This window comes from Orussus abietinus, unplaced genomic scaffold (assembly GCF_000612105.2).
Source record: "Orussus abietinus isolate OABI.00-Male unplaced genomic scaffold, Oabi_2.0 scaffold79, whole genome shotgun sequence".
Classification (NCBI taxonomy): Eukaryota; Metazoa; Arthropoda; class Insecta; order Hymenoptera; family Orussidae; genus Orussus; species Orussus abietinus.
In genome coordinates, this window is record NW_019394231.1 from 201,129 (window position 1) to 227,215 (window position 26,087).

General features: G+C 44.6%; 1 protein-coding gene across 1 annotated transcript in view; it reads left to right on the forward strand.

The window, feature by feature from the left end:
• LOC105694884 overlaps positions 1–26,087 on the forward strand; it is a 63,721-nt gene that overhangs the window by 22,688 nt on the left and 14,946 nt on the right. Inside the window, exons 3-4 of the mRNA XM_012416009.2 lie at positions 2,912–3,224; positions 6,964–7,196. Coding sequence (XP_012271432.1) covers positions 2,912–3,224; positions 6,964–7,196 — 546 coding nt within the window. The remainder of the gene's footprint in view (positions 1–2,911; positions 3,225–6,963; positions 7,197–26,087) is intronic.

A 26,087-nucleotide genomic window follows, 5' to 3' on the forward strand; every position in this document is an offset into this window, starting at 1 on the left:
AAGGGGCGAGTCTTCGGGCGAATTGATCACGACGAGGATAACCCGACCATAAAGGCCCACCCACAAGGAACCGAGAACGAGATCGTGTTCCGCGAACATCCCCTGATGGGTCCAGTGATGGCCCCCTTACGAGGAAAAAAAAAAAAAGAAAACCATTAAATAAAAAATAAAATAAAAAACCAACCCCAGCAAGAAGTTCTCGTCGTCTTCCAGGAGGTGTAAATCAGCAGAAATAAAAATGACAGATCGCCGTTTGCACCTCGATGGACAATTTTTCATCATTAGTCGCGCCCATAGGCTGGACTAATATTTGTGCCCATAATTATGAAAGTGGTCTAAGTCAAAATTAAAAAAAAAAAAAAAATGAGTTTATCAGTTATTTCACGCCGTATTATTTCAAACAAAATTAATTCAATGTAAAACAAAAAATATATGACTTAGACCACTTTCATAATTATGGGCACATTTAATTACTGGCTTCTTTGAATTCATTCAGGATTCATTGAAGTGCAATTTAAGATTTCCATCCTGACTCAGCTGGAGTCTCGAACGGTGACGAGCACACGTCCGTATGGAAAGGGTCTCGGGCACCTTTTTTCTCTCCCCCTTTCGAGATTTCGAAACTCCGAGATGAAAAGATGAAAAGAGAGCTGGAATGACTGGCGGATGGAAGCAGTTCGGAGCACCGTCAGAACTCGTTCTATTTGCGGCCGGAGAGATTCTTAAAATCCCCGGGACTGTTTTCGTCAAAGTACCATTTCGTTTTTCCCCGACGTGCAATGATGGGATGCGAATCACAAAAGGGGAAAAAGATTTGCGAAGTGTTCCTATTTAATATTGAAAGGAAAGGGGGACTTATTGCCGCCCCAATTTCTGCGGTACTTGTCGTCCGATCGGGAAATTAAGGTGAGGTGAAACCCCCTTCAAATCAGTCGATTCGAATACACTTTTTTTTAAGGGTAAAAGACCAAACTGTCCGAAACTTTGACACATCGCTCCTGATCATCTAAGAATTGTCCTGACACATTGCAAATTTGGAATTTTTTAAAGAAATTTTTGTAACTTAGCCCAGACCAGAACCAAAATGGCGTCGAGCTCTCATATTTCAATCAATATACAATTATCGAAGGCTCTGATATCGGAATCGAAAGGGTCAGGACAATTTGACGACAATTTAGAACACTCTGGTAATCGATAAACTCTCATTTGAACGGGATAAAGGGAAAAAAAGTGTTGTATGCGCTTCTATGCCAAAACGACGGTAATACGAGGTCTCGGAGTGAAAATTTAATTGACCTGGAAATCACAGATGGCGCAGGGGGTCCCTCTGCAGTCAATTAGGGCCCCAGAAAGCACGAATCCATAGGATTTCTGGAGTTTTACTTCGATTTCTTGATATTTATTGTACGCAAACGACAGGTGGAGTACGCCATTTGGTACAATACCCAATATAATTCGACCCAGCTGTCGATATAAAAACGAAAGTCGGGAGCGTAGGCATTTACAAAAATCTTCTCTATCGACGTCGATGAAGTGCCTCGACGTGTTTCACTCCACCTTAAACCACGTACTCGGTGTAGGTTTTTCCCCGATTTTCTTTTTCTCCTTTCTCCTCGATCGAGGAAAGTAGAAAAGTGCGGAAAGGCGCGACCACGTATCGGGCGGGGGAGTAGAGTCACGATGAGGAATCCGAAGAACGTCCACGTGGTGCCGAATGCATCTCTGATGAGGATCGAGGATCGATGCCAAGCCGTCTGCCAATCAGGATATTGGCTATCGCCGATTCGTCGATTTATCGATGGCGGATCATCGGGGACTTTCATCGAGCTGGTGGCTCGTTTACGAGGCACTTCCGAGAACCATTCGACGCCTACGAATCGCTTGGTATGGAGCTTTCATGACTCGTCCGGGACGTACTAATGGAGCTTCCGATTGGTAAGCTCGAGAGACGACCCGACGACAATGGAGCTCGCATATGCCTCGAGAGACGTGTCCAGGATGTCGAGGTGCTCGTTTAAGTCCCTGTCAATCTGCGGAAAAAAGTCGTAAAGTCGACGTGACGAGAGTCGCCGAGGTACGGGGGCACAGGCGACGTCGCTAATCCCCTTTTCGTCGCGTCGAGGAGATAAATATTCATATAAATATGAATTACTCCCCCCTGATTTTTTCCCTACCCCTGCCACCTCTAAAGAACCCGCAGGAATTATTTCAGAATTTACGGCCGACTTTTGAGACCCCCAGGATTTTTTTATCATCGCTCCGCGCGGCGGTTCCACGTCCTCTTCTAGCCACTCCTCAGGGGTTCGCTTGAACTCTTTTAATAAATTCCTTAAAAAAAGAATGGAACTCGAGGGGGGTTTGTGAGGCTTGGGGGTGATAGGACGGGGGTCTAAAATTAAATCTGCATGGGCATTTTTTACCGAGGCGGCTCTTCTGGCACCATCGGCTACCCTGGATTGTTTCCGTTCAGCGGCGTATCAAAGGCGCAGATGTCGGTTACGGGGCAAGTGCTCCGGTGATTATTCCCTCCTGTAAACGGAGATTAAATATGACCGTTTCGCGTTCCAGGCGCCCGTGAAAGAGAGAATGCCGTATCGAAGTTCGCGTTATCACGTACCGAGACCCCTTAACAGGGTCAGCCTGGTCCACGTGGTTGGGAAACAAGGTCGAGGACGGATTATTATAACTCGATCCGCGCCCTTCTGATATCGACCTTTTCCGACAAAATTCATTTTTTTTCATCATTTTTTAAGTATCCACAAATACCAATATTCCCCCGTGATAAGGGAATTTATTTCCTCCCTCTTTCTCAGCTCTTATTATTTTACAATTAGTAAATGCATATCAACGTTTGACGTTTGTCGATGATTTTCTGGTGACGATAATTTTTTTTTTCTTTTTTGTTCGATAGGACTACCTGGAAGACGATAACGAGGACGAGGAGATCTCGATGACCACTTCGACGACCACGACTCCGTCGACGACCACCTCGACCACCACTACCACCACGACCACGACGAAACCTCCTTCGATCTCTCGATACGAACATCGAGATCCCAGGGCCTACGATTCCGGCACAGGGTCTCAATATAATGGATATCAAGCAAAAAATGAGTATCCACCTATGTCGGCACACAGCGTCCACAAATGGCAATCGCTGGGCACCAGAGAAGGCGTCAAAGAGACGCGCAGCAATTTGCAGCAGTACAACAAGAGCGGGAAGGGTGAGTGCAAATGTGTCTTGACAATACCATTTTAATTTTTCACCGGCCACCAGTATCGATTTAATATCAATTTGCATCCTGAATTTAAATCGGCAGGGTACTTTAAAATTTTTTTAGTACATTCAGTCAGGACTTTTGCACGGATGAGTAATTTTTTTAATACGCCCAGCAATTTGCAGTAGGACAACAAGAGCGGGAAAAGTGAGTGCAAATGTGTCCTGACAATACCATTTTAATTTTTCACCGGCCACCAGTATCAATTTAATATCAATTTGCATCCTGAATTTAAATCGGCAGGGTACTTTAAAATTTTTTTAGTACATTCAGTTAGGACTTTTGCACGGATGAATAATTTTTTTAATGCGTTAGCGACACATATTGCAGTTTGAATTGCATTAATAATTACAATTTGCAGCAGGACAACAAGAGCGGGAAAAATGAGTGCAAATGTGTCCTGACAATACCATTTTAATTTTTCACCGGCCACCAGTATCGATTTAATGTCAATTGCATTCTGAATATAAATCGGCAGGGTACTTTGAAATTTTTTTAGTACATTCAGTCAGGACTTTTGCACGGATGAATAATTTTTTTAATGCATTAGCGACACATTTTGCAGTTTGGATTGCATTAACGTGTAGATTGTTAAGTTGCTTTCGATTAAGATTACGGTGGTAATTGAGACGAGGATTTTTGGAGGTGTAAGGTCTCTCGAGTTAAGTCATCGAGTTTCGTGCACTCGATCGGACAAGGTCTCTCGTCTGCAGCTGCACTGGGTCAACTGCAGCCGATCGACTTAACGAGTCCGTCGACGTCTCGCGACGCTCGTTAAACCCGGCGATGATTGCAGTTGCAGTAAGGAGAGGAGAGGACCCTTTTCCCTGTCCTCGTCTTCCCGGGGCATCCTCCTCCTCCTTCCTTTAGGTCGTTTAATTTGCATGCAAATGCCAATCGCGGCGGCGCAGCTGCGACTGCAACTGCGCCGCCCCGGGGCGCCGTTGCACCGATTACGTCGACGATGCTCACGATTATTTATCGCTTACGTTTACCGCCACCTCGATTTGCCCCTTTTCTTTCCTTATTTCCTCCGGTTCCCGTCTCGCGGCCGATGGAGAGTCAATACCGACTTGTCGCGAGTGCGCGAGGATTTATTCGCCGGTCATTACACAAATTGCAAAGTGGATAAGCAGTAGCCAGAGGTCTCTTCTTGGTCGCGCCGAGTCAACGTCTTCTACTGCTTTCCTATTGTCGGAGTTAATTAGTGTTCTTTCTCTATTCAATTTTTTTTTCCCCCCCTCAAGAATGTAATGAAAGCGATGCTCCTTACAACCTTCCGTTAAGGGAAGTGAAACCTCCCTTAAATCAGTCGATTCGAATATTTTTTTTTAAGGTGAAGTGAAACCTTCCACAAATCAGTCGATTCGAATAAGACATATTTTTTTTTTAAAGTAAAGTGTAACTTTCCTCAAATCAGTCGATTCGAATAAGATTTTTTTTTAAGGTGAAGTGAAACCTTTCACAAATCAGTCGATTCGAATAAGACATATTTTTTTTAAAGTGAAGTGTAACTTTCCTCAAATCAGTCGATTCGAATAAGACATATTTTTTTTAAAGTGAAGTGTAACTTTCCTCAAATCAGTCGATTCGAATAAGACATATTTTTTTTAAGGTGAAGTGAAACCTTCCACAAATCAGTCGATTCGAATAAGACATATTTTTTTTAAGGTGAAGTGAAACTTTTCTTAAATTAGTCAATTCGAATAAGACATTTCTTTTTTTAAGGTGAAGTGAAACCTTCAAATCAGTCGATTCGAATAAGACATATTTTTTTTTAAGGTGAAGTGAAACCTTCCTTAAATCAATCGATTCGAATAAGATTTTTTTTTTACATTGGATCGAATCGCCTGAAACTTCGACACATGACTCGTGAGCACCTAGGAATTATCCTGACACTTTCGAAATTTGTTATTTAGTACAATACCCAATATAATTCGACACAGCCTGTCAATATAAAAACAAGCGTCGGCAACTTAGGTGTGTAGAAAAATCATTTTAACCGACGTCGATTAGGTTCCTCGACGGGTTTCACTTCACCTTAATTATATTTTCGTTTAATTAGAATCTGAATTTGGCTAGAAAATCCGAGATTTATTGTTGGTAAGGATTGAATGACCAAAATGCAGGACATTTTCTACCGGGCGGGGGTGGGAATCTTAATCGTCACGCGTGGCGAGGTAACGCACAAACTTTCAGGTTTAACGTAACTAGATGAACTTTTCCTTAATTAATTCCGTAAGGGTTAATTGGGCCGATCGGTCCGCGAGACCCGGACTAGCCGCCTCCGGAATGGAAAATCGCGGGTTCGATCTGCGGACCCATTCCGGACTTATGGACACGGAGGACTCGAGTCGGCGAGTCCACGTCCTGGAAAGAGATAGCATCCCGAAGGTGTCTGGACGCCCACGTCCAGGATTAGCATAATCTGGCCATTGGCCACGGCTAGAAAGCGCCGGCGACATTTCTCCGCGAGTTATTCCCCCGTGGCCATTTTTCCCATTTTTTTTCCCCCGAAATCTTCGCCGCCCTTTCGTCACGAGCAAATTCAGGACCTCGATTATCGCGTAAGATTTTTTTTTCCTCCTGTCTCAAAAAATTCGGGTACACCCCCCCTCTGTAATTTGAATGTATATAAAGCTGGAATTGCCATTTTAGCACAATTCAATAAAATTTGTTGCAAAATTTCTTGCTATTTTATTGCACAAGAAAAAAATTTCTTGCTCCTATACTTTTCCGAAAAATGGTGGCGATGTCAGCTTTATATAAAGCTAGCACTGCCACGATAAAAAACAATTATTAAGTAAATGTTCATCGAGGAATTATATGCAAGAATTTATTGCTAATTAATTGCTCGCGGAAAAACCAAATTTCAATTTTTTTCCTCACCCCTAAAGGGGTGCATCGCCAACCCTAGTGCTGATCGCAGGACGGAAACATGAAAAACATGGAAGAATCGAACTATTTGTTCATGTGGAAATTAATTGCTCCGAGAAGAACCAATATCTTTGTAAAAATACAATTTTCAACGCTACATTAATTAGCGATTAATTCCCACGTGAACAAATAGTTCGATTCTTCCATGTTTTTCATGTTTCCGTCCTGCGATCATCACTAGGGGTGGCGATTCACCCCTTTAGGGGTGAGTAAAAAAATTGAAATTTGGTTTCTCCGCGAGCAATTAATTAGCAATAAATTCTGGTATATAATTCATCGATGAACATTTACTTAATAATTGTTTTTTATTGTGGCAGTGCTAGCTTTATATAAAGCTGACATCGCCGCCATTTTTCGCAAAGTATAAGAGCAAAAAATTGTTCTCTTGTGCAATAAAATAACAATGAATTAGCAATAAATTTTGCAAGAAATTTTATTGAATTGTGCTAAAGTGGCAATTCCAGCTTTATATACATGTAATTTGATTAATAACTGATTCCGCGGAGTTCCTCGGGTTTTTTTCGAAGGATCTACGCCGCGGATCCGTGAGAAGGGGTTAAAGGATCATGCCTATCCGACGTCGGGTCAAAAGAACAATAAATTGAATTTACAACCGGCATAAATGATCGCTCCCGCCGTGATAACGTGCGTGCTAGGCCGCACAATGCAGCAGTTCGTCCGAGGGATTTAATTTATTTAATTTCCGGTTTTCTTGAATTAAAAAAATTCTTTCCTTCTGATTTTCCAGCCGCAGAGATCAAGGAGGCGTTGCAGCACGCTATCAAGGTTTCTCGAGAGGGAAGCTGCCAGTGGCCTAGGGCAAGGGTCATCCCTGTCCGAGATGTCTATCCGAGTCCTTCGACCACGTACATTCCACATTGCGCGATCTTGCACAGGTGCTCCGACGACACCGGATGCTGCAGGTCGGAAGCCCTCACCTGCGTCCCGAAGAACTCGCACCGCGTCGAGCTCTACTTCTACGTGAGTACCTGGCTCGTCTTCTTATCTCCCCTCTTCTTTTTTACGCCTCTTCTTCTCCCCTGCAATCCCGAGGTCTGCCGCGCGGAGCAATCTCGCGATTTCGCGAAAATTGCTCGCCTCCGTTACGCGGAATCCGCGGCCTGATTCGCGGAGGCCGCGACGGTGACGACGCGTCTGGTGTTTCACCTGAGAATTTCCCCGGAAAAAAGAAAAGAAAAAAGTGTACAACAGGATTATCCACTTTTAATGGAAATTCCAAATTTTCTCATGAATTCGCTTGCTCCACTGGGAACTTTTACCCGAGTTTATCATTCTTATCATTTTCGGCGACGGTGACGACGCGTCTGGTGTTTTACCTGAGAATTTCCCGGGAAAAAAAAAAAAATAGTGTACCACAGGATTATCCACTTTTAAGGGAAATTCCAAATTTTCTCATGAATTCGCTTGCTCCACTAGGAACTTTTACCCGAGTTTATCATTCTTATCATTTTCGGCGACGGTGATGACGCGTCCGGTGTTTTACCTGAGAATTTCCCGGAAAAAAAAAAGAAAAAAGTGTACAACAGGATTATCCACTTTTAAGGGAAATTCCAAATTTTCTCATGAATTCGCTTGCTCCACTGGGAACTTTTACCCGAGTTTATCATTCTTATCATTTTCGGCGACGGTGACGACGCGTCTGGTGTTTTACCTGAGAATTTCCCCGGAAAAAAAAAAAGTGTATCACAGGATTATCCACTTTAAAGGGAAATTCCAAATTATTTTCTCGTGAACTCACTTACTCCTCTTGGAACTTTTACCCGATTTTATCATTCTTATCATTTTCCACTTAGGGGGGATTAATTTGTAACACTTTGCGTTAAGGTGGTGTGAACCTTATCTCCGAATTGGGCTCACCGAATCGCTTGAAACTTCACAACCCGAACACGGAGACTAGAAAATAGGTCCTGAAAGTCATGAAATTTCATTTCTTTTTTTATATCTGTTTATGGGCATTTTAATAATTTTTTATATGCGATGAAATTTCATGAGAGTCGGAACTTCCCTTATAGTTTCGCGTTCACGCTGTAAAGTTTGATACGATTCGGTACATCCAGGTTCATAGAAAAGCTCCATGAACGGTTCATATTTCGGATGCCAATTGCACATCCCCTTAATGTTTCTTAAGGAGAAAGTGCGGGGAAAAATCATATGGGTCTTGATGTAAAGTCTTATGGGAGGAATCCGGGAAAGTAAATGCACCCGTTGACGGGATCTATCTTTATGATAACGAATCCTCGCTGCTCGACATGTCTATCGGTGACACTCGCGACAAAAAGCTCCTGTAAGCTCGCAGACGAGGAGAGGCTGGGCTCGTTAAAGTTGATTCATCAACGGATTGCATGAAATACGGCCGCAATTAATCTACTTTTTGCCGGCACGCGGATTACGCGTACAGACCGTCTCGAGAGACGTCTGTTAATTGAGTGCGTTCTGGATTTCCTCGGTCAATTTGCAATTTCAAATGCACCCGGGAATTTCGCATGTCTGTCTCGTCGATCCTGAGTCCCTTGGGACGTCGAATAATTTGCGCATTATTTTTTTTTCGCACGCATAATTGGATTTCTCCTTATCGCTAAAAGAAAACCCTATTTTTCATTCCAACGTTCAGGCGTTGAATAATTTTCTATTTTTTTTTTGCACGCACAATTGGATTTATTCTTATCGCTAAAACGTAATTCAGACGTGATTCGCTATTTTTAGTCGAGTGATTTGCATTGACACGAATTAATTTTCGGATCGAAATCCCGGTATGAAAATGTTACCTTGATGATCGCCGCCTTGGTTGACATCCATTTGTTTATTCGGGCCACGCATTGGAAGATCCACGTGCCGGGGACGTGCGTTGATCTATGAGGAGGATCTATCTCACGTCCTTTGAGGAGATCCCACACACGCGCCAACTCGAAATCCTTGTCAAGGCGATGTCAAAAGCTTCCGAAAATAGGAGAAAATGGCCTGCTCCGAAAGACGAAATTTAATATTTAAACATTAAGTCAATCCCAAAGGAATTCATTGATTTCCCCTTTTGTTCTTTAATTAAAGCCGCGAGGAAATTCCAAATTCTAGTATGATTTTGTTTATCGAAATTCTGCGGATTTAGAAACATATTTAATAACGCATTGTCAGGGTCCTTCTTTAAGAGTGTCAGGGCTCGATGGTAACAATGGGCCCATGAATCTTCCCGTATCGATCGGAAACGATCGAAGACAGGAATCATTAACGATCCGTGAGCCCTACCCATACTAATTTCCTTGGGGTAAAAATTAGACCGTGTAAAATGTACTCGAACTAAATTATGTCACGACTCATGAACGAGGGCCCGACTCGTTATAAACTTTCCGCGCCATATTTCCGAACCTCTAAATTAATTTTAAAAAATTAAACTCCCAATTAATAAATATCAACGCAACAATGGTGGTCTATCTAAATCGGGATAAAATAATAAACGGGAAAAATAATAAACAAAATCATGTCACGAGTCATGAACGAGGGCTCGATTCGTCAGAACCTTTCCGCGGCATATTTCCGAACCTCTAAATTAATTGAAAAAAATTCTATTCCGAATTAATAAATATCAACGCAACAATGGTGGTCTATCTAAATCGGGATAAAATAATAAACGGGAAAAATAATAAACTAAATCATGTCACGAATCATGAACGAGGGCCCGATTCGTCAGAACCTTTCCGCGACATATTTCCGAACCACTAAATTAATTTAAAAAAATTAAATTCCCAATTAATAAATATCAACGCAACAATGGTGGTCTATCTAAATCGGGATAAAATAATAAACGGGAAAAATACTTAACTAAATCATGTCACGAGTCATGAACGAGGGCCCGATTCGTCAGAACCTTTCCGCGGCATATTTCCGAACCTCTAAATTAATTTTTAAAAATTCGATTCCGAATTAATAAATATCAACGCAACAATGGTCGTCTATCTAAATCGGGATAAAATAATAAACGGGACGGTATTAATTTTTTTTCTCACAAATCAAGTGCACTTTTGCAAGGGTCATTTTTGGAGCATTTCGTTTGCGACTTTACGGAGGGATAAGTGAAATATTAAATATTTGTCCGGCTCTCCTCCCCACGGTATTTATCGGTCATGTCGAGTCTCGCGTCCATTTCTTTTGTTCCTTGATTTAAGGCGATCGTTATCCCTCTTCAGGATCGGATCCTTATCGGCGGGGAGCGGGGCTCTAAAAGGATCGCTCGTTAAAATCTCTATGCAGAGAGATATGGGTAAGAAGATGGGGCTTAAAAAGAAGGGAAAGTCGGGTATGAAGAGAATATCCAAGAATGGGACGCGGGGAGAGGATGTCAATAGAGGGGACCTTGAAGAAGATGACGATGGAAAAATCCGCAAATGGACGGTGAAGAGGGAGAATATAAGAAATTGAATATCGGCGTAACGAGAAATAGCTGAGACGATAAAAAGGAGGCGAAGAGGTCCCTGAAGAAGCCGCCGAAGAGGATGTCGAAGAGGTCCCTGAAGAAGAGGAGGCGAAAGAACCCCGGGGAGATAGTCGGAGTGCTCGACCCCGACATTCGACCCGGAGAACAGAGTCCCTCTCGGGGTTCCCGAGGGATTTACGAGCCGATCGATTTTAGCGACAGATCGACAAAAAGGGATGCCAACCGCCGCCAGGGACCACGAGCTCTTTCGCTTATCACGAACGTCTGGATCAGAAGGACCTGCAGACTTCGACCGAGTGATGTCGACCTCATCCGGGTGGAGGCGCTCAAAGATCTAACTTCGTCTTCAGGGTCGAGTTCCAGTTCTCTTCCTAGGATTTTCCTCCGATTATTATTTCCGTCCTGCCTGTATCTTTTTATTCAAAAATCCTATTCCTATTTTATTCCGCAAAATTTATTCCTTTCCCAGGTGGTGGGCCCTAAGTGTCTTGTGGTGATGTCGACCTCATCCGGGTGGAGGCGCTCGAAGATCTAACTTCGTCTTCAGGGTCGAGTTCCAGTTCTCTTCCTAGGATTTTCCTCCGATTATTATTTCCGCCCTGCCTGTATCTTTTTATTCAAAAATTCTATTCCTATTTTATTCCGCAAAATTTATTCCTTTCCCAGGTGGCGGACCCTAAGTGCGGGTACTTGTACGTACGTTTGCACGGGTACGGGAGTTCGGATCTAAATCGATTGACGATCTATTTGCGGGTTTTGCGTCCCTCACCTCCTCGGAGACTCTACGAGGAAACGCGAATTAGGTCGAGCCGAGTTAATCCCCGGGGTCGCGCAATTACGGATCGATCGGATTTATGAATTGACTTTAACGAGTGGCAAATGGGCCTCCAGATGTTCATCCGACAGGCTAATTGATATTTCCTATCAGCCCTGTATCGATGAAAAATCCAATGAACGGATTAACTCAGGCTGAATTAATTTTATATATTTTTTTTGTACGTTCAATTGGAGGGAATTAATTTTCGGAGAATGGTTAATATAAAAACTGTGATTACTGAGCGGAGAGGTGACGTTGCATTTGAGGGCATTTCATTGAAGAGTGCTGCATCGGTTCTCAAGCGTTTATGCTTTTAAGAGGCGTGGATAAAAAGAAAGGGAACGAGCGATGCTCTCAGCCCGGTAATGGTGGACGCGGAATATCCGCATTGCGATATGTCCCTTGACACGTATGAAATCGTCGGGGACGGAAATGCACTCTCGTAAAGCACCCTCGCCGGCGACTAATTCGAGCTAATGGTGCCGGCGGGCTCTCGAAATAATTTCACGGGGCTTCGGGGAACCGATGATCCAGAGGTTCGACATTACCGGCACATTCATCGAGGAAAATTCAATCGAAAAGCTCTTTTCCGCAACTCTCCACGATTTACGGTTTGCGAGATAACGAGGAATTTCGCCGACCAATCAGGGAGCGGCTCCAACGGAAAGTCAGCCGGCCGGTGATTGGCTCATCTTCGTTTTCCGATATCTCGTAAACTCCCAGTCCCCCGAAATTCCGGAAAAGAGATTTCCTCCTCACATTTCGAAGATCTCTCCGCAGGAAATCAGAAAACAGTGGATTCCTTGAATTTTCCTGAAATCTCAAGTGAAACCGCTGGATCTTAATTCGGGGAACCGATGATCCAGAGGTTCGACATTACCGGCACATTTATCGAGGAAAATTCAATCGAAAAGCTGTTTTCCCCAACTCTCCACGATTTACGGTTTGCGAGATAACGAGGAATTTCACCGACCAATCGCGGAGCGGCTCCAACGGAAAGTCAGCCGGCCTGTGATTGGCTCATTTTCGTTTTCCGATATCTCGGAAACTATCAGTCCCCCGAAATTCCGGAAAAGAGATTTCCTCCTCACGTTTCGAAGATCTCTCCGCAGGAAAGCAGAAAACAGTGGATTCCTTGAATTTTCCTGAAATCTCAAGTGAAACCGCTGGATCATAATTCGGGGAACCGATGATCCAGAGGTTCGACATTACTGGCACATTCATCGAGGAAAATTCAATCGAAAAGCTCTTTTCCGCAACTCTCCACGATTTACGGTTTGCGAGATAACGAGGAATTTCGCCGACCAATCGCGGAGCGGCTCCAACGGAAAGTCAGCCGGCCGGTGATTGGCTCATCTTCATTTTCCGATATCTCGGAAACTCCCAGTCCCCCGAAATTCCGGAAAAGAGATTTCCTCCTCACATTTCGAAGATCTTTCCGCAGGAAATCAGAAAACAGTGGATTCCTTAAATTATCCTCAAATGTCAAGTGAAACCCCTGGATCTTAATTTAGCTACTTTCCCAATCCCGCTCAAGGCACCCAGGGCTGATAATGACCGTGTAATTTGGTTCGTCCTCCTTTTGGTGACGCATCGAACCATGGGCATCGATCTCCCTGATTTATCGAGGGCTTGCTAATTTCCTGCCTTAATATCCATAATCACCGATCTCAATACCAACACACCGTCGCGTGACGATCCGGTCTTTGAAATTCACCGCGGGGATTTTCTTATTTTCTCTTCCACCGAGATTGATCACTCATATCGATATCTCGGGATTCCCCCACTTACCATTATTTACCATTCGCCATTACCATTATTTACCATTCACGCCAGACAATTATCAGCCAGAAAAGGGGTCCGTATCATTGCCTACGAGGATTGGAAATTAATTATCTAGCCCTCTGGCCCGCCTTCCTTTTTTCTTCTCGGTCTCCACCGACATGCCCCAATTAATCTCGCTAATTATGACGTTCGTTAAGGCGGCGCGACACCTGTTGAAAAGGAAAAAAAGGGGGAAAGCAGATCTGGGGCCGCGTTTCAAGTCGCCGCCGGGAATAACGAGGCGTCGCGTATATAGTCCTCGGATATACGACGCGTGTGTCGAGAGAATCGCGATGCGTGCGATATGCGTGAGTCACACCCTGCACGCCACACTTGGCCTGGTGTCAATTTTGGCTTTCGGATCCGATGCCGTTCTTCTCGATCTCCCCAGTCGAGGTGCATCAAAATGCATCCCCTCGCACTTCCGCAGTACCGAATTAACCTGATTAAGGTGAAGTGGGACATCCTTCAAATCAGTCGATTCGAATACAACACTTTTTTTTAAGGGTATTAGATCAAACTGTCCGAAACTTTGGCACATCACTCCTGATCAGCTAAGAATTGTCCTGACACATTGCAAATTTGGATTTTTTAACAAATTTTTGTCGTCCGATCGGGAAATTAAGGTGAAGTGAAACCCCCTTCAAATCAGTCGATTCGAATACAACACTTTTTTTTAAGGGTAAAAGACCAAACTGTCCAAAACTTTGACACATCACTCCTGATCAGCTAAGAATTGTCCTGACACATTAAAAATGTGGATTTTTCAAAGAAATTTTTTAACTCAGTCCAGACCAGAACCAAAATGGCGTCGAGCTCATATATATCGATCAATATACAATTATCGAAGGCTCTGATATGAGAATCGAAAGGGTCAGGACAATTTTACGATAATTTAGAACACTCCGATTTCGATATTTGGGGGACTCCGCTTTTCCTTTTCCATTGTTATTTCCGGCGCATTAGAGCCTGTAAACGGCGCTTTAATGGCCGCCATAATGGCCCCTCTAAGCAGCTTCACTCACGGGTGCTGATAATCCCTTTGACACTTTACCGTGGCATAAACGTCAGTTTCCTCTCTAGATATTGCCGCTGGCAGCCACAGAGACTTTTTCACTTCAACTCGGCCGGATAAACGACCTATTTCGTTTTTTATTACCGCGTCCCACTCTGAAAACGCTTTTGGATTTGGTCCTAAGAGCCGACCCAATTCCGATCGTCGATTCACTTCCAAAATACCGATGAGTCCATTACCTTCCATTATGTCGGGTGCATGAACATTTCACGGTTGACGAAATTCCCGATGAATAATGTCCACTCGAGATTCTTGAGGCCCTTTGTTGAGACGTCTACGATTTATAGTCCTCGAGACACTATGTCTCGCTCTGAAAAATCCGAAGAATTAAATGACGCGGCATTTTATTTCGGGGAGTGACGGATGATTAGAAAATAATGTGGCAAATAATATCACCCGTCATTGGGAATTTTTTTCCGGAAATTTCTACCTCCTCGTTTAGAGATATCACGTATATCCGCGTTCTCCAAAATGGCGGCGTTCTTATTTCCGCAAATGAAGACAACCCGGAGTGACGGATGATTAGAAAATAATGTGGGAAATAATATCACCCGTCATTGGGAATATTTTTCCGGAAATTCCTATCTCCTCGTTTAGAGATATTCACGTATATTCACGTTCTCCAAAATGGCGGCGCTCTTATCTCCGCAAATGAAGAAAACCCGGAGTGTCGGATGATTAGAAAATAATGTGGGAAATAATATCACCCGTCATTGGGAATATTTTTCCGGAAATTCTTATCTCCTCGTTTAGAGATATTCACGTATGTCCGCGTTCTCCAAAATGGCGGCGCTCTTATTTCCGCGAATAAAGAAAACCCGGAGTGACGGATGATTAGAAAATAATGTCTGAAATAATATCACCCGTCATTGGGAATTTGTTTCCGGAAATTCCTATCTCCTCGTTTAGAGATATTCACGTATATTCGCGTTCTCCAAAATGGCGGCGCTCTTATTTCCGCGAATAAAGAAAACCCGGAGTGACGGATGATTAGAAAATAATGTGGGAAATAATATCACCCGTCATTGGAAATTCCTATCTCCTCATTTTGAGATATTCACGTATGTCCGCGTTCTCCAAAATGGCGGCGCTCTCATTTCCGCGAATGAAGAACGACAGAGCGGAAAAATGGCGCGTTTTCACGCTCGGCTTTGCGGAACAATTTCTCGCGAACAGATACAGGCTTGCACTGCATAATGCACAGTAATTACGCCTTTCCACGATGCACCGTGAAGAAATTTCTCTCGCTGCACCTGCGACTCCCCGGATGCGTTTCCGCGAGTCGATACAAGGTATCGCCTTCGATTCTAAACTGCACTTTTATTCGGTGCATTCGATAAATATTCGGCTGCTCCGATTAAGTTTCCCGTGGTTAGGCACAATATTCTGACAATATTTTTTAACACACGATGCGTCAATAAATACTTCCCGGGAAAGTTCCCCCGATATTCAGGAATTCCCTGACGGGGTCAATCGAGGTCGATTGCCTCATTGCACCCGCGTGTGCGACAGGTAACAGGTGTTCGTATAAAGGGACATGACTGAATTGAAATTTTATTTTCACGAGGCATTCTTAACCCGACAATTGCATCCCGTATATTTCCTCTGGCGGTGAAAATGTGTTTTCACCATTTATATCACACAAGAAAAATTATACAAAATATTTAGTGGAATTGTTTTCCATTAAAATCGGGTTCCGTGACGCATCTTATATTTTTCATCTCAGATCGATTGGCTTCGAGTAATTGGGATCAATCGATCGGGGGGCCTGCGTTATCAGCAAAAAAATTATCAACTCTTGTTTGGCTTTAATCGACCGTCTGGGGCGTTTGTTTCGGGAATTGTGTCGCTATAATTTCTTTGTGGCTGGATGCCAAGATGGCGGACGGGATGGCACGGTGCAAGTAATCCGGCCCCCGAGTGTCCATTACCGTGATTGGCGTTACCGGACGGAAATTGCCGGGGGTCCGTACAAGACTTTGCTCTTAAGTCTCGACGTCGTAACATGACCTCGGCCAACATAAGCCGCGTTAATCCGCGCATTTACATCCGCGTTTACACGCCGCGGGCCACTCTGGCTGTACTAGATAATCTTTTTTTTTCTAAATAAAAAAATTCAAACAGAACCTTCCTCCACTCCTGTTTAATTTCCGAGAGCATCCCGACGCTCGAAACGATACATTTTCATTTTTTACCAATTTTTTTTTCTACCAGACTGTTGGTACAAACATGTTTCAGATAATTAATTTATCGTGGAGGATTATTTACACATTTTTTATCGTGGAGGATCGTCACTTTTATCCCGAAAATTGGAATTAAATGCTTCTTGTCTTGAAAATTCATATCTTGCCTTTATCAGCTGGAAGATGTGGAAAATTACGGAAGGAGCCATATTTTGGAGAATTTATTTTTGATAAAGGTGTGGATTGCACTTGGCGTGATAATAGGGTGATATTAATTCCCTTGGAAGTCAGGTGACAACGAGGGTGGACAATCGGGATAGGTCATGGTTGTCAGGGGCAGTCACCCGTTCGGATTAGTACTTAGCGTAAAATGACATTCAAGACTGATTATTCCCGGCTAACGAGATTTTCCGTCCACTCTCTCTTCGTCATCCCGACCATTGCCATTCTCCCGATCTGCATAATCTCGAGACGTTAACACGTGACGACAATCCGGAGGAAATCCTACAAAATATCTTCGATATACGTTATCACAAGATATCCCGATTAGTCAATGAGAATAAATAATCGGTAATTACTTTTAGTCGGTAATTTATGAATTTCTCTGGATTTTCTGAAATTCAACGGATTCATCGGTGACGACAGTTCCGAGATAATTAATTGACAAAACGTCGTGTCGAAGTGGATCGTCAATCGAGAGCGATCGTGTCGATTGATTGCGATCGTCGATAGTTCGCGGGATCAAAGTGTTCCCTGTGTTACTCGATACATCTCGAGCACGACTCGGACAGGGCGGACGTTTTCTTGGCACGTTTCCCTATGCGGAAAACGCTTTGACACCCGACGAGCAGCTGCAGCTGCGCCGGGACAGCTTGCCAAGAATTATGCCGGCGTGCCTAGGCTCTCTCGACTTTTGTCATTGTTTTACGAGAGGCAACTCCGCTGGTCCTTTGCACGTGCGGCCTGTCGGCCGTATTATTTGCGGGACTACAAACAAGAAAGGACGTTTCTTGATTTTGTATCTGGAACCGCTTGCCAAGTCGCGGAAATCCCGGCATAGTCTGAGGAAAGTGTCGGAAGGATTAAACGAGGGAGAAAAATCCCTCCTTAAGGATTTTATGAATTTACAGAATTTACAAGAAATTGGCTCCTTAAATATATCCCGCCGTACGGGAAGGAAGATGATCCTCCTCTTCTCCCGATCTTCTCCAGTAGATCCGCAATTCGCGGTCGGTAGAAACGATCTCCCGCGATCCGATTTCCATATTCCAGCGGCGAGGAAACATGTCCTGGACGCGGAGGGCAAGAGGGGCTCCCGATGGAGAGTTCGATTGCATCGCTGATCGAAAATGCTGAATCCTCGATATCAGCGATCCCCGTTATCGATGGCCTCTCTTCCAGGCCGCAAGAAAGGTCCAAGAGAAATTGCGCTTCATGGTAATCCCGCTTCCGGGTTCTTCGGCAGAAACTCAGGAGAAAAATCCCCAAGTCCTGGGGACGTCTTCCAGACATTTCGGGATCACTCCAGGAGTTAAACTCGAAGATGGTTTTCTTCAACCGTTTTATTTTACTTAGTCTAGCTTATAGTATTAACAAAGTATGTACATGTCAAAGAGAAAAGACGGTGGTCCACAATTCAGGAGAGGGCAAGGGTGTCGATAAATCAGGAGGAAATCCGGCGAGTCCTGGAGCAGGTCCTGGAGCAGGTCTTCATAGATCGCGATCCGCGTCTCTTCGTGGCTTCCATCTGCATACAATGTGGACTGTGGCAATGCTTTATTCCCAGCTCGCGTGAGGCTCGCAAAGTCGATAAATAAAGTCGATAAATTTCCTAGCGGTTAGAGGTCCGACGTCTTTCCGCGAAGAATTAACGCCGACTTCTTCCGCCCTCGAGCCGGGGATGATGGACGCGCGGTTCCCTGGTGTCCTGTTCCTGGTCCAGGAATGCGGCACCAGGCCGCAGGATTTAGAATCCGGAACCGAGTCCTACGATGGAACGACCCTTCACGGGGTAATTGAATGATGGCACAATAAAGGCCCGTCATGATGTCCCGTGGATCGCGTTGCATGGTGATTCATGGATCATCGGGATACCTGGATTATTTAGGAAGTGACGAAAATGTATAAATTACCGATAAATTATTTCCCGATTCCGGGATTTTGCAAACCGTCTAAACTGCGTCCCACTTCTATCTGGTATCTGGAGAAAGGTGAGAAGAATCTTATCGGGGTTAATGGCGCGATAACGGGGCCGATGTTTCCTGGCTTTGTTGCTCCTGGGTGCAGGGTTTAAGGATCCAGCCTCGCGGATCTAGTCGAGCGGTCGGTATTTAATCGATCGGCGCATCTAGGGAGCGGGCGACCTTGATCCTCGTGGATGTGCGCCGCGAAGTCCGCCGGCTCCCGAAGGATACTTCGGGGTCAAGGCCTCGGGGCCGACTGCGCGCTCCGCGCCGCGAGTGCGCGCTATATCCCCGCGCACCGAGCCGCCCTCTGATTGGCCGAGGCGCAACCAATCGCGTGGCGCCGCGAGAATTCCACTTTCCCTTGGAGGATCTACCTGTACGGGAACCGACCAATAGGCGTTCGATCTGACCTCCACTTCGCAAGATAGATCAGCGAATTCTATTTCCTTAAGGCGTCGCGAAACCTCCGTACCTGTCAAATTAAAGTCATGTACCTTAAATGGAATAACTAAGAGAATTAACATCTCCAATAATACACCAAAGGAATAATTAATTACCGAAAATACCCATACGTCTTAATTACGTCCTAACCACAAAATGTTCTTAATCCAACCCTGACATTTATGCAATTTACATAATTTAGAAGGCTATATTCGACGCTTTATTGTCCAGGCCATCGCTATCCGGGAATTATGACGAACGTCTTAGTTAGGAAGTTAACCTCAAAATAATGTATTGTGAATTTATGGTGACATTTTTATTGATCCTGCATTTATGTAACCCATGCATTGTGGGCTATATTCGACGCGTCGCGTTGTGCGGCCCCTGCATTCCGGAAGCGTGAGGTATATTCGCGTTTCGCGTTATTTCGAGGCCAGGTGGAGTTCGGCGAAAGACGTCGCGTGTGGGACGTCGCCGGGACGTCCCCTCGGACCAATCGGTCCTGTCGTCGGCTCTGAAAAGCTGCCTTTAGCTGCTCCGAAACCGCAGACCAACCGCAGAGATGGATCCGCTCGCCCGGGGCGACGGATCCGAGCGACATCGCGTGCGTCAGCCTTAAGGTCGCGTCGAGTACCGCTGGGGATCCCCCGGCGCGGCGGGAAATTCAAAAGTTAAAACGCGACGCGGGAAGTCCGGCACGGAGCTCCGGATGAGATATGTCGCGGTACTTAAAAAAATAATAAATGAACGTAGAGAAGGATTCCTTACCACTTTGTACATTAATAACCGAATTTCCACCGCACTTTGACATGAATTCACGTGAATGAAAAATTCTCCCGGAAGGAATAGGTGAAACAAGATGGCGGAAAGGAAGTTCGGCCTTCGTTGTGTCACCTGAGTCACGGGAGAGAGAATAATTAGTACCTCGATCGAGGTGCGTTTAAATTCTTTCCAGGAATTTGATGGGTTCCATTTTTTTATTTTTCCTTTCTGAATGAACGTAGAGAAGGATTCTTTACCACTTTGTACATTAATAACCGAATTTCCACCGCACTTTGACATGAATTCACGGGAATGAAAAATTCTCCCGGAAGGAACAGGTGAAACAAGATGGCGGAAAGGAAGTTCGGCCTTCGTTGTGTCACCCGAGTCACGAGAGAGAGAATAATTAGTACCTCGATCGAGGTGCGTTTAAATCCTTTCCAGGAATTTGATGAGTTCCATTTTTTTATTTTCCTTTCTTTCCGGTCACCGTATCGCGTTATCATCGTCATTTCTCCGGCGACTGTACCGACCGTGTCGGTGATTACCGGCATCCAGCTAATTAGATCCCTGTCTTCCCGTGTCTACCCTTCCTCAATTAGATTCCCATTTCCGACTAATTGCCGCGACCAATCCCCCGACCTCCGTTGCTTCGTCTGTCCACTCTTCCCTGGAGCTGCGGCAGCTGCAGCTGCACCCTCCGGATACTAACTTGCATCTAATACGCCGCTTCGCCGCACCTAATTAGCCGACACCCACCCAAGAAGCTAATTAGTAATCGGCGTGCCGGGATTAACATCCTCGATTTAAGCGAAGTATCGACGTAGAAGAATTTCACCGGGGAAATGAAATACGGCTTCCTCACTAATTAACGAAAGTTTTTCCACATTTTTCGCCAATGGAAATTAGTGTCGCGCGTTTCGATATCATAAAAAGAAAATCGAAATAATGGAATATCTGTGCTGCAAATCTACACTCTCTGTACATTATGCAAAACGCGACGTAGTGAGATCATCGAATCGATGATTCAGTCTAATTATCGTTAAAATGACCCGCCGCAATTAATTACCCTATTAATTCCACAATTACCAATTCCATCTCGGGCTTGACGCATAAAGGACCATTGGGATTGCCAAGAGGCCACTTTCAGATTTGTTAATCCGATACTTAAAATTTTTCCTCGATTCGTTATTAGTCGTTATCTTTATTAATCTCTTAAACAGGCGAAACTCAGCCAAATTATTCCTTTCTCTTCGGGAAGAGGGAGCGAGTGGAGTTACCATTCCTCGTCGCTAAATGGCACTCTCGTCGTTATGCAAGAGACGCGGCGCCGTGGAGACGCGATCAGGGAAGGCTAATTTATTGCAAAGTCCAGCGCAAAATTATTCCCTTGTCGTTGTATAATAAAGTCGTATAGTAAACTCGTTCATGGCGAGCCGCGAGACAGACGCCCGAGGCACCGTGTTAATGTTTAAACAAACAAAGCTGCGGACTAATTGAGCGTCTAAGAATTAGCATCTCGATCCGAGGAAATCAGGAGCTTGATAAAGCCAATGAGATGTGTGGGTGAAGGTGCGGTTGCGTACGCAGGTGCGCAGGTGTATCGGTCCCTTTCTCGGCAAAAGTTGGACAACTGGGTTAATTATGGGGGCCGAGGCCACCTGTTGTCACCTGTGACCCCCTGATTAGTTAATCCGCAGGTGCGGTCGGAGGGGGAAGGTATTTAGTGCAGCGGCAGGATGTTGGTACACCGCGTGCCACGAAGTTCCAGGAACGTTATCTCCGTTTGTCGCGAGACCGGTGCTCCGACAGGAAAAGTGATAAGGACCTTTTTTGCGGGAAATACCACGCTCTTTAATTTATGTCCTATGCGTTTCCGTCGTAGGATCGAGGGCAGCCGAGTTAATGGGGAAAACCGAGAGTGGAGGGAAGTCCTAGGGTCATTGGGTCGCTCCTGGCTCTTGGGAGAAAATTATGGGGAAACAGGGAAAGGGTGGAATTTTCCCTAGGCAACTGGTAATTCAATCCTGCTCTGGGTCACTTGAACTCTCCTATTTCGAGTCACGTAACGCCGATTAGTCCTGACTATGGGCAGGTCGTAGGGTATTTCGAATTCCTGATCGGTCGCTGCGGCCGTCACGAAGAGCGGAAGAGAGGAGGAAAAAAAGGACGAGGCCTCGCGACCGTCATTGATGGTCTCTGCACGTCCGACACGCTAGGGAACTCTATATTCCATGGTGACCCATGGTGAATTCCATCCTGGACATTGATCCTCCTTTTTGCTGGTCCCTCCCGCAGTCGAAACCGAGACCGAGTCCCCTTTCATCGGGACATCCCTTTCAGCGCAAATCGTCCTCGAAATTTTTTCACCAATTAATTCACACCCACATAAAAAGGCTCGGAATTTGCATCACCCAAAAAAGTGTCCCATGAATTAAATTCCCTTGCAAGTCCTGATTTTTATGAAAGCACCAAATTGATCAAGAACGACATACCCAGTCATCCATGAGACGTGTCACTTTTCATTCATATGCATCTCTGCACATCGTATCTTACTATCTCAGCACATTGTTTCTATCATTGAATTACAACTTGTACGGACAGACCTACAAGTGCAAGCACGTGCGAATGGACGGTAAATGGAATTGATAGTTGAATAACTTCGCGATTAGATATCAGTGCAGCGCCTCGTAAACCTCGTAATGATAGTAATCGTAAATCCCGGGATTAACTTTGAAAGTAATTCCTACGGGCCGAGGACGAATCCGAGGCAATTGATTTCGCAATTGCGAATTACTCGCGCTATGTGCGATTTAACCACGGATGACCTCCGCCCTGGAAATGACGCCGACTGAAGAAAAAAAGCATCAAAGAGTCGCAAATAATGCAACGGACGAGATCTTTCTCCTGGGGAACCTTGAAGATGCATCTTCGTGATCTCCGATGCATTATCACCAGCTGCGAGCGGGTGCTATTAATAATTCATGACTCCTTAATGATTCCGCACTTCTTCGTTATTTTCATGTCTCCACTTTTTACCCTTTTTCTTCAACTTTCCGTTCTACTTCTCCTTGTTCATATCGTTGCTCGACAAGAGGAGTGAAATTTCATTGATAAAAAAATAGAATTTTTTAAAAAATGAAATTTATTTTTTCAACCGTGGCTCGGGATTTCTTAAGAGTGCAGCTCTTCTCTCTGGTCTGCCGAGTCCACTTTTACTCCCACGCTAATTTTATACACCGAGCTCGGTTTTTCTACGGTGCCGATTCTTCAGGGCTCACGCGAGCTTGTCATGGTGTCAGGTACATAATGGTGCAACGCCCACGCGTTCTCCGCACCCACAACTGACTGCATGATTCCGGGGTGTGTATGCATCGGTACTTGCACTTACCGATATGCAGCTCCGAATATGCGCGTCTCCGAATCCGAAGCTCCTCGATCGGCCGCGTTTCGCATATTTATGATCCATCAGCTGATACATATGCGATAATGTACGATATTACGAAGTATGATATCATCCCCGATGCACCACTGCAAGTGCGATGCACTTTTGCGAGTCTGGCACCGCTCCTTTTTTAATTAATTGTTAGCATCGCAATTGCGCTTCATGGATCGTATTCTCTGTCAAGAATTTGTATTTTTAAATTTAAATCCGAAGCTCCTCGGCCGCGTTTCGCATATTTATGATCCATCAGCTGATACATATGCGATAATGTACGATATTACGAAGTATGATATCATCCCCGATGCACCGCTGCAAGTGCGATGCACTTTTGCGAGTCTCGGCACCGCTCCTTTTTTAATTCATTGTTAGCATCGCAATTGCGCTTCATGGATCAGTATACTCTGTCAAGAATTTATACTTTTAAATTTCCGTATGATTCTTTTCCCCGGAATTTTAATTGCACTTTCGCTAATCTTGTAGTAATTGCACGTGCTGCTTTGCCGGTCACGTTGCGTCGATTCGTAGGACGAGGATTTTTTACTTCTTTTTTTTTTTACGAGCCGGGGAAAATGTCGACAGCTTCCCGCGTTTCCTTCGTAAACTGTGGGTATTACGCGTACCGTGTGCACGGTGCGTATTGTGCGTATTGCGCTCATTATGCGCATTGTGTAGGAAGAGAGGCTGCGCACGCGGCGCAAAGCTCGACGAAAGGGATTCAATTGCGCGTACAGTTATCGCGTGTGGGCGATAATGACTCCGTCTGCGGATGCGAGTAAATGCATGCCGCCCATTTTCTGCATAATTTCCCTGCGCCCGAGTGCACGGGCCCGGCCCTCGAGTGCATCGTGAACTGCACTTTTCCACGTTTAAACACGTTCCCCTCCGAAAAGTGGCAGCGATTTATCATAAAAAAGTTTCCTCCGAAATGAGTGGGTGGAATCGTTGGAAATTAGTGTTTGGTAGCGGGCTATTGGATGCGAAACACGGAATGAGGTTGTCTCTTTTTTGGCATTTTTTATTTTTTTTTTAAGGGGGATATTAAATTTAATTCAATTCTACCGCGCTCGGAGCAGGTCTTCTGGGCTCTGACCTACCGCAACGTCCGAGCCGCAATATTTGCCGCGACTTTAAACGCGTCGTCTCGTTTGGTCTCGCCGACCGAGGGTAGCTCGTAAGGTTCAGCCCATGAACCAACCCTTTTTATATCGCGTAATTGCATGGACCGAGCGGGAGGCTGCGAGCCAGCGGGGAGGGACGTCCGGGATCAAGGTGGGATGAGCCGAGAGCGATCCTCGGGATCTTCGACCGAGCGATGCCTCCTGCGAGTCTGGACTCCGAACAGCCTCGATGAATGCATCTACGCGTTTCGATTATTTCAATTTATTCGCCAAATTGAATAGTCATTAAAAAAAAAAAAAACGAAAGAAATGCATTCATGAATTTATTTTATAATCGCGACATTGAATAGTCATTAAAAAAAAAAAATAAATGCATTCATGAATTTATATTATAATCGCGACATTTACCGGGAATTCACTTGAAAACTGTGGGTTGCGATGCATTTTCCAAAAATGGCAAATTTTTAAACCGCGACATTTACCGGGGATTCAATTAAAAAAATCAGAGTTGCAATGTACTTTTCGAAAACGAGAAATTTTCAAACCGCGGCATTTACCGGGAATTCAATAAAAATTGTGGGCTGCGATGCATTTTCCAAAAATGGCAAGTTTTAAAACCGCGACATTTACCGGGAATTCAATTTAAAAAAATGCGAGTTGCAATGTACTTTTCGAAAACGGCAAATTTTGAAACCGCGACATTTACTGGGAATTCAATTTAAAAAAATGTGGGCTGCAATGCATTTTCTAAAAACGGTAAATTTTCGAAACTGCGACAGTCACTTTAAAAATGTGGGTTGCAATCTTTCAAACAAGACAAATTTCGCAATATGTCGAAATCTAAAGCGACGCGGATTTTCCCATTTGAATCCCGGTAGCTGTAACCTCATTAAAAAATCACAGCTACTTCTCTTTTAGCATCTCGATCTACGATACTTCTATCCCATGCATAGAAAGTACCATTAACGGACTTGCCACCCCATTGTTGCTCACAAGAGGAGGCGTGGTAGAGACAATGGCTATCGACGTCCCGTTATCGCTAATCGATCTCGTGGAAACGCAACGAACAATGCATCCAGCATTTCCCACGACATCGAGGGGAAAAGTCGATTCGCCCCGGGATCTCGAAACAGCTGATCGATGTCCACCCTGGAAATCGAAGGTTTCGATCCTGTCGCGTAATCCCGCCATTATTCAGGGATTTTTCTTGCGGACTCGAGAGGGCTTTGTGCCGCCATCGACGGTCGATCGATCGATCGATCGATCGGTCGATTTTACACCCGACACCACCCATCCTTGCGATTCCACCCTGCATCGATGCATCGGTGTCAACAACGATCGAGATCTCCGAGGACAAAGATCCTTGGTCTCCTAACAAAAGGTCCTCGATCTCCCGACGCGATCTATAGATCGCCCTTGAAATTTCTCGGATTATTTCTCCGTTAACTTTTACTAAATTCCTTTTTCTCTTAAATGAAAAATTACGAGAAGAATTAGAACTTTAGAAATTACGTTTAAGTGGATCTGTCACTTCGTTCGAACCGATACATCATCGATCTCCCGACGCGATCTAT